Here is a 9,433-nt window from a genome sequence, read left to right on the forward strand (position 1 = left end):
TTTATTTAGTCATTGACATTTGATAGAGTTTAAATCAAAATTATTTACAATAGCGCCATGTTGCTAAAAGGAATTTAAACGATTAAATACGATTCATATTTATTAGCCTATAATTTATTTTTTTTTTTTTGGCTTTAGAATTTAGTGGGTAGAATGTCTTATGCACCGTTAGACTGACCGTCGTCGACGTAGTGTGCCCAACTCCCTAATATTAATGTGTAGTATACGAACTAAAATACCCATTCTTCGGAGACACTTATTCCCACACAGAACCGCTTTCGCATACTTCGAGAAGAGTCTGTTATATTTTGACATTTCAAGCAACGCTCTTATGATTTTCAATCTCAGTCCAGAACTCCACTTTCTTACAGCATTATCTTGATGTCTGAACTATTTATTAGCCTAGTTTCTCCTTCACCTTTCTATGTCTAATCTCTGCACATTGAGGACTTGAATCACATATGACTCTATCGTTCGCCAGTTCTTTTGGTTCGCTCTTATTCTATATATTTATTGGTCCAATTTGGGAGCTTTTTACCTATATGGTTCAAGTTTGCTTATCCATAAGCTCTTGCCTAGTAGAAAATGACCACCTTATGTAGTATTAAAATGTCTAACCCAGTGCTCTTTGATAGTTCAGAACAATTATTCTAATCGAGTTTTCAAAAGTTTGTACACATATATAATCTGAATAGAATTGAAACAATACCACTTCGCTTCCCACTTTACTAACTTTTGACATATGCAACCTAAAGACGGAATAGAGAAGTATTTCGCTTATGGCATAATTGTAGATCCATTATCATATCGAGTTGTACTAATTTACAAAGGGCGTATTTGACTTCCAGAATTGTTCATGTATGGTATATTCTAAAAAGAAATGATAACACGTCACTTTTAGCGTGAAGATGAAAAAAATGTTTTGCAAATGTCATTGTATAGCTATTGCTTCGCCGATTCGATCTATTTCACAGTGTCGAATCTATGACGCACTTGCCAAATAGAGAGACCAAGTATCAGTTCATTAGTCTCGTTGATGAATTGTCGTTCATATGAAGAGTATATCAAGCTGGTAAGTATTGTGAATACTTGATATGGTTAATTTGATTTTTATAGATTTGTGTCCTCATTTATCATAATTGCCTTCTTGCCATCTGTTGGTAGTATGAATGCCAATTTTGAGTTCTCAAATGCCTCAATAGTATCTATTACTAAGAGTGATTCTTCATCAAATCAGTCTGCTGACATGATTTTTTGACTTAACGTTGGTTTCCAAAAATATAGATTTTCACAATTTTATAATTATAGTTTGTTAGTGACTTAATTCCAAACTTAATGCTTGATTTGTTTTATTGAATATGAATGATAAGTTACCATACACTTATCATTGCTTTTAGTTCAGTTAGCAAATATAAATATATCTCCACATATATATGATGAAAGGCAATAATGACATGATTGTCCAGCGAACAATTCTTTAGATACATTTATGTTTGTTTATTTTCGCAAAACTATAAAATAATTACGATATTATTAGACTATTAGGCTAAAAAGAGTAAATCAAATCTGTCAGCAAAGATTTTGGTTTAAAGGTCCTGTAAATTAATTATTTTTCACTTACATTTCTGATTTTTATTTGTATAGCAATTTTAGATAAATTTCTTTAAATTATAATTAAACAAGCACTGAAATGTAGCTTGATGATAAGTGCATTTTTATGTCGCACTTTCAAAAAACTTTGTTATGAAGGCATTACTTTAAACGATTTCAAATGATTTTCCAAATGTTACATATAGTCGCTTCATTAATTAAAATTATTACAGAAATATTGAGCATTTTTAGAAATATAAGTATATTTAATTGAATATATAAAAATAAATTATATTTTAATGTATTAAAAATTAGAATTTCATGTAGTAATTAAGTAACAAAAAATACTTGAAATATTAACAAATTTAAATACAAATAAATTTTACTTAAAAATGTTAATATGTTATTTAATTCAGAGCAAAGTTGAAGTTTTTAGCAATGATTTCTGCGGTTGCAATATTTTTTTCGTCCTCCTTAATTATATTCAGAATATCAGTTAACACTAAAAAAAATCAATAAATAAATAATTAATAATAATTAATTAACAAATTTTAGATATGCTTTACTTACTTTCTTTATCATTAGCAGACATAAATAATGATAATATCGGGACTTGCTTGTTTTTACAAATTTGTAACATTGTTTCAACGATTTGGGGATCCTTTATGGGCAAATAATATTCATATATAACTGTCAAGATATCGGTTAATGTATCACTTTCAAAACCAGCGCCAAGCATATATGACAATTTATTAACGTCTATGGACTAAAAATATAAAAAAATATATTTTATAATCGTATAAAAAAAAACTAGAAAAGACTAACTTTTAAATAGGTATATTTTTGTAGATTATCCAATTCTTTCCAATTTGCATAAAATTGCGATGTAGATTTGGGTGGTGATGGCAAAGGTCGCTAAAATAAAAATTATTAAATAAAATTGTATGTAACATTGTTTCGAATCTTACATTGCTACTGATGGTAGGAACTGATAAGGATTTATGCATTTGCTTCACTTTTGGTATATCATTTTCCAAACTCTTTATATTTGTGCCATTATTGCTAATTTCTTCAACTAAAATTTTAGAATCACTTCGAGAATTTTTATTTGTACTTTTGCTTGTGAGTTTATCTTCATTCAATTCAATTATTTTAGTTTTTTGTGCTATTATAGGATCTATACCGTAATTTTCGTCTGGTTTCGTTTCTACCTTTTCAAAAGTTCCACAATTTCCATTAAAAATTTTATCAATATCATCATCCGATATACTGAGGTCTGCGTCTAAAATTGTGTCAATCACATCGATACGTTGAAGTGGTTTACTAGAACGTTTATGTGGAGGTTTATCAATTGGTTGTATCTCAATTTCATTTGAACGCAACTTTGAAAATAGTTGATCGACTTTTATTTTTTCTAAAAAATTATATAAATCAAAAAAATATATTTATATACTGACTATATACAAACTGGCTGATTTAAGTTTATCATTTATGCGTTGTAAACTCTTTTTAGTTTCACTATTTTTCGGATCAACAGATAAAATTGTTGTACAATCCTTAAGTGCATCTATATTGTTACCGAGAGACTCATGTGCTTGCATACGTCTGTAATAAGCTTTTAAACAGTTTTTATCGATTTTTATTGCTGAATTGCAGTCATCTATAGTATGTTCGTAACTGAAAAATATAAAAAAAATTATTTCAGATAATTTAAATGCTTGAAATCAAAAATTACTAACTACATCATTTTTATCTCGAGTATTTTAATTGAAAATATATATAAATATTTTACCAACGTATATAAAATCGACACATATAAATATTTTATTCGTAATTAACATAAGAATAAAACTATAAAAGGAGCAGTTATACAGATATATAAATGTACGCTTAAAGCATCAAATATACTTATTAAAATATACGATAAATTCGTATGTAATTTACTAACATAATAATTTCTTATTAAAACTATTGTGAAATATTAAAAGATTAATAGAAAGCATTAATTAAATCACCTTAAAATTGCCATTTTCAATTTTAGTTTAAATTTATTTTTTAACGTTTACTGCTTTTATAAGCCAATAGACCTAAAGGGAGAATTAATATATAATGCTTTTTATATATACAAGTCATTATATATATTTAATGATCTATAACTGCCTTTGAATCCAATGTTGCTTTTGCTTAAATATTAAGTACCTTTCTAATTTTAAGTAACATAAAGCGCGATTACTATAAAATGTTGCATCTTCAGGATATATCTCTATAGCTTGAGTGTAAGCTTCAATTGCTTCATTATATTTTCCTGCCTTTACAAATGTGTTACCACGTTCTTTGATTTCATTAGCATGAAGACGTTTTTCTTCATTTTTGTGTAGTGGATTTTCGGCTTTTTCTGTTGAACGTTTAACTATAATAATAAAACAAAATGAATTCATTCAATAACAGTCAATTTTAAAACGTATATTACCAGATTTAATTTCATCAAGCGGTTGGATTTGTTTTTCTGGCGAATCTTTAACTGCATTAGAAGATTAAAATTAAAAATATTTAAATTTCAACAAGAAGTCAACAAGAATTACCTAAATGATTATTTTTATTAACAGCTTTGTTGGCAACATTAGCACGCTCACTTTTCTCCTTGCTTTCATGCAGTGAATTTTTATTACATTCAGTCGTAGGTTTAGCTGTTGAATGTGTATAAATAAATTTAAAATTTAGTAATTAACATATGTCATTCTGTTTAGTTGTTTAATGTATATATGTTTTTGTATTATATGCTATGAAAACATTTAAATAATACTTACTAGTATTCTTAACATCAGCTTTTGTTGAGCACTGCTCAACTGGTGCATTCGTTTTTGCCGGTGCCACATTACCGCGCATCGGTGGTTTCTTAAAAATAAAATTTATTTGTATTTTTTGTATCATTTATTACGTTTTCATTTACTTACTGTTACTGATCCCCTTTCGGTTTCATCTAACAACCTCTGTAGGTTCTTCTCTTTGTCTTTAATTTCCTGTTCCCAATTGTAGAGATCACTAAGTGTGCCTTTCAATTCATTTGCATTGTGCCGTACTTGTGCTTGCAATTCAAATGACTTCTTTTCTATACTCATATCGCCTTTTTGTCTAATGTATCAGTACGTTGTTCCTTTAAAAATTGCCAACAACAGAAATATAATTTTATGTTAATATATATATTAGTTTTTTTTCATATAGCTTAATCAAATCTTACCAATTTAATACTTAATTCCACTAAAAATTACAAACAAAAGTCAAGTGACAGCTCTAATATGAATTGACACTACAAATGACAGTCCTGAAGTCAATGGCAACAAGAAATGACAGTTGTAATGTCAATGGAAATAAGACTACAGTTTGTGTAAGATCAGGGATGTTGTATTAATTAACAATTCTTATAAAAACAATATAAAACATATATTTATATATGGTCTAATATTTTTATAATGCTATTATGTTGATATTGTATTATATCTTAGCAAATATGAATACAATTTTTTTTCTGTGTCTTCAGCATGTGTCTAAAATTTCATGCTAATATATAATTATTTTTATTTATTACGATATATTATCTGTCTTAATATAAAAATATTTCCATGATATTTTATTTGATAAAATATTAATATTATATTTATATAATTTATAACATAATATGAGAGATATTCCAATATAGAATAACACATTTTTACATTGATATAAATGTATAATTAATTAATTAATAAAATTGCTCAAAGCACTGTTGTTCATTCTATCGAACGCAAGCGAAATATTCGCTTATATTTGTATATGCAGTACTGTTGCGTTTTAAGATGGTTTTTGGCTAGTTGGTTCCGATTCAACTGGTTTCAGTGCAGCAAATTTATAAATCAACTGTTCCTGATTTACACGTTACGGCAATTCTTGCTGCTTTCTATGCAAAATAAAATGAGCTTTCAGTATCAAAATTTCATTTTGTATTGAAAAGCAATTACAATTGCAGGACCTGACTGCAACCATAATCTGCCCCTTGTAACACATTCACACTGTCTCATTTAGGAGGTTGTGCTCAATCTAAAATGAGAATGATTTGCCATACAAAGTGCTTCCATATAAATGATCTTATGATTATGAGCTGCATATGTGTCATATGTTTTATATCTAAAATGTAAACAAACAACAGCTGAGCTGTAAATAAATACACTGAGGCAGTATTTATTAAAATCTTTGTTTCTATTAATTGTATATATAAATGATTTAATTTTATTTATACAAATTTAATATTAAATTAAAGCAAACTTTTTTAAAAATTTATAAAAATTCTATTAGCTGCATAAATGAGCTAATTATAGTGTGAACGTTCACTTTTAATATAAATGAATAAGTGCCTATATGAAACAATGTTAGACATTCACAAAATTGCCTTTCATAATTTATACCATATGTTATCAAAATAAACCAGTGAAGAGTGATACAGCAAACAGCAAATAAAGGAGTATGCCCAAATTTTTGGTAACTGCGAAGCTGAGTTAATTTATGCAAACGTGGGAAATTTTTATATATCAAATTCACATTCAACTTATAGGACGTTGCACAAATTTACGCAAAGCAAAATTATATTGTTGCAAAATTCGAAACTCCAATTTAATATTTGCATAATCAAAATTATTTGTTAGATGGTTATATTCCATTAAATATCTTGACATTGTAAGCAAAGGTGTAAACGTCATAGCTTTTTCTCAAAAACAAAATTAGGTTGGCAGCAGTGATTTTTGTACATTCCCGTACATTTCTGTTCTTTTCACGAATTGCAGTGCGCGACTTTAAAATTGTCTGGTGTGCTGGCTTTCTGGCTAAAGTTAATTTTTTAAAATTTGTATTATTTGTATTATTTGATCAAATTGAAATTAATTAATAGTGATCTATTACTGTATGGTAAATATGTAATTAATTTATAATTTGTGATGTATAAATTTCTAGAACATAATATTTAAATATGATATATATTTAAAAGAAAACATCAATTTTTTTAAGTTTCTCTAAAATAAATAAATTAAAATACAATTATCAGTATATAATTGTTAGATGACTCAATAGTATTACAAATTTTAAATGAATTATATGGAGTGCTGTAAACATTCCTAAGTACACTGTTTTGGAATATAGATTTTTTTGTTGCGCGCCATGGAACGCTGCGCAAATAGTTTACACATGAAACTAGTAGATATGAAGTTTCTGATTGTTTTCTCAATGTAATACTTAGCATTATACTTAGGGATTCCCAGTGGTGAGCGTACAAACAACGTTGAAAGTCAGGACTATTTTCGTAAGGTCCATGTTAAGAAGAGTGTCACTGGCACATTAAAATTGGCTCTTTCGGACTATGACGAAAATGCATGTTATGCAGAATGTCACATCAGTTTGTCAGTTTCATATTTTTACTATTACTTTTGTACTTTTTGTAGGTGCCTAATTTTTAAAAGGATATATATACACACATACATACAACACGACTTTGACTGAATGACGAGCCACAGATAGATTCAGCTCTCTTGACCGAATTTAAACGAACATTCTCTTTTCTCCCACGCTAATTCGCATTGAAAGCAATAACAATTTTGATTTTGACGTGCCCGTGACACTACATAACATGGGTCTAATACATTAATACCGAAACATATTTTTGCAGACCTGTGGTTTATTAGCAGCATTCAGTTGGAATTGTCGGAAACTTTTATATTTCATTTTGCTTCATTCTTTCCTTTGTTTTAGAGTATAAATATCTTTACTGATTTAAAAACAGTGAATCTAACAGCAGACATACTCACTCTATTTTCTTATTTATATACGCTTATGCCCTATCCTTTTTACATAGTTTCTATTTTTTATTAATTGACACACGCTCAGCTTGTGTCAAAAGACTTTCCAATTGATTTCACTTTCAACCTAATGTATTTTATAAAATAGATATTAAGCCCCTCAAAAGTAAGAGAAATATAAAAAAGAATATTTAATTGTGATAATTTAATATTTATTTGGATATTATTTTGAATATTTTTTGATTTAGAGATGGCTGAAAACAGGCATATATTAGAAATAACAACTGAAGTAAACATGCGACCTCTCATCTCGATTAAAGAGTTTCTAAATGAATATACGCTTAAACTCAAGAATGATTTCATTTACTCTGAAGAAAATTCGTTTCCAAATTTTAATATGAAAAAATTCATGAGAAATACTGTAGATGACAAGGGCTTAGAAGAATTAGAGAAATTAACTGATATAGAACAACTTCTTCAAAGCTGTGATGAAGAAGCAAATATGGGAACTGAAAGCGATTCTGACTTTTTGAGTCATCAGTTTTATGCCGATTTTAAAGCAACACGCGACAGTAGTCCATTTCAACGTACAGCTGAGTCGTATAGAATGCTGACAATACCGTATCAAAAGAAAAGGTTTCAGGATCATAAATATTTCAATGAGGTTATTGTGACAATCCGTTTTTACAAGCCTAAAGATTATGCGAAGAAATATGTTTTTGAAGAAGAATTTCAATGTTTGGGAAGTAATTTATTGTGTGAGTTACGTGACAAAATCAAATGTATTTGCAAGAAAAAGAGATTTTTCGATATAAGCGATGATCCATTTGCTGAACTTCCTGATACGTTATCGAATCCTGCATTTTTTTTTATAACTGACACATTTTACAATGATATGCGTAATCCACAAACTCCTGACTATTCAAAGGTAATTCTAGAATGGGCCAAGGAAGCCAAGGGTTACGAAAACTTTGAATTAAATGTGAAAAATATGCAGGATACGCGTTTTCTGGATTTGTCGGTTAGTTTTGGATTTCCGCAGCTTTATATGCATCATGGAAATTGCGAACATGTGTTCGTCTTTTCGCAACTGGATATTTTGACTCCAAATAAATATAACGTAGACCCAAAATGCTATCCACTGTTGGTATCGTACAACACATACAACAATCGTATATGTCCAATGTGCGCGAAACAGAACTACACTTTCATAGTGGAAAATAGTAATCGACAACTGCATGATCTGACTCCTTTATGCCTTGATTGTCTAACGGGTTTTCACTACATAGATGACATCAAACAACATAATTTTAATGCCTATCGTGTTCGTGAGATTGAAGACAATAGAAATGGCAGAACTGAAGATGGAAATAGATTATCAACTGATGAAAATGCGTCATCAACTGATGAAAATACTATTTAATAAAAAAAATATATGCTTATAATTATCAGAAACATTTTAAGAATATTTTAACTTTCAAATAAATAATAAAAAATAACTTAAAATAATATAAATAATTTAAAAAATAAATAATAACACGTAGAGTCTTTGTTTATAATAATACGATCTGTGCTTTGGTTTTGTCACAATACGATCTTTGATCTTTGGTTTATCGTACATTTATGGTCTTTGCTTACTACGGTCTTTGTTGATACAGTCAGTATAATATTTCTGTCTACGGTCTGACAACTTCAGAGTGATACGATATTTGTATGAGGTGTTAGTAAATACTAAAATTTTTTATCGTGTATTATAACCTTTACAGCGGTTAATTAGACAAAGTATGCATGATAGTGTCGATAAGTCAGTGTTTAGAGCTGAAAATCTCAGAAAATGAAGACATGTGTCAGTGTGTATTTCCAAATCTGGGTATTTATAAATTTTGTAGAAATTAATTAATTGAAAAATAAAACGCAAGAGGGTTTCTTGTCGTTAGGTACTGCACAAATTTTGAAGGTGAGTGGAAATGAGAAAAATTTAATTTTTTTAATGTTTATTTATTTTATTTCTATATTTTGAATAT

At 28.4% G+C, this 9,433-nt stretch overlaps 2 protein-coding genes across 3 annotated transcripts; one reads left to right on the forward strand and one right to left on the reverse strand.

Annotated features, from left to right (window-relative positions):
- Window positions 1-1,947: 1,947 nt before the first annotated feature.
- Window positions 1,948-4,924, reverse strand: LOC119679786 (RNA polymerase II-associated protein 3-like). Its single transcript, XM_038092324.1, has 11 exons — window positions 4,829-4,924; window positions 4,545-4,744; window positions 4,398-4,485; window positions 4,173-4,277; window positions 4,061-4,111; window positions 3,790-4,000; window positions 3,059-3,267; window positions 2,559-3,004; window positions 2,416-2,505; window positions 2,161-2,356; window positions 1,948-2,092 (listed from the first exon to the last, which is right to left on the reverse strand). The coding sequence occupies exons 2-11, from the start codon at window positions 4,707-4,709 to the stop codon at window positions 1,998-2,000; spliced, it is 1,656 nt and encodes a 551-aa protein (XP_037948252.1). The 5' UTR covers window positions 4,710-4,744; window positions 4,829-4,924; the 3' UTR covers window positions 1,948-1,997.
- Window positions 4,925-6,341: 1,417 nt separating this feature from the next.
- On the forward strand, window positions 6,342-8,843 carry LOC119681254 (snRNA-activating protein complex subunit 3-like). Of its 2 annotated transcripts, none has more exons than XM_038094395.1 (2): window positions 6,342-6,525; window positions 7,658-8,843. In XM_038094395.1, exon 2 carries the CDS (start codon window positions 7,660-7,662, stop codon window positions 8,830-8,832), a length of 1,173 nt encoding a protein of 390 aa, XP_037950323.1. In that variant the 5' UTR covers window positions 6,342-6,525; window positions 7,658-7,659; the 3' UTR covers window positions 8,833-8,843. The 2 variants fall into 2 exon arrangements, with proteins under 2 accessions (XP_037950323.1, XP_037950322.1); XM_038094394.1 differs by lacking the exon at window positions 6,342-6,525 and adding an exon at window positions 6,644-6,877.
- The last annotated feature ends 590 nt before the right edge of the window (window positions 8,844-9,433 follow it).

This window comes from Teleopsis dalmanni, chromosome 2 (genome assembly GCF_002237135.1).
Source record: "Teleopsis dalmanni isolate 2A chromosome 2, ASM223713v2, whole genome shotgun sequence".
In the NCBI taxonomy this organism is placed as follows: Eukaryota; Metazoa; Arthropoda; class Insecta; order Diptera; family Diopsidae; genus Teleopsis; species Teleopsis dalmanni.

Bases quoted from the DNA above. Each gene is read 5' to 3' on its own strand.
- LOC119679786 (XM_038092324.1), bottom strand. From the start codon at position 4,709: ATGAGTATAGAAAAGAAGTCATTTGAATTGCAAGCACAAGTACGGCAC. The intron at 4,486-4,544 runs GTAAGTAAATGA...TTTATTTTTAAG, and splicing joins CCGAAAGGGGATCAGTAACA to AAACCACCGATGCGCGGTAA. The intron at 2,093-2,160 runs GTAAGTAAAGCA...GATTTTTTTTAG, and splicing joins GTCTGCTAATGATAAAGAAA to TGTTAACTGATATTCTGAAT.
- LOC119681254 (XM_038094395.1), top strand. From the start codon at position 7,660: ATGGCTGAAAACAGGCATATATTAGAAATAACAACTGAAGTAAACATG.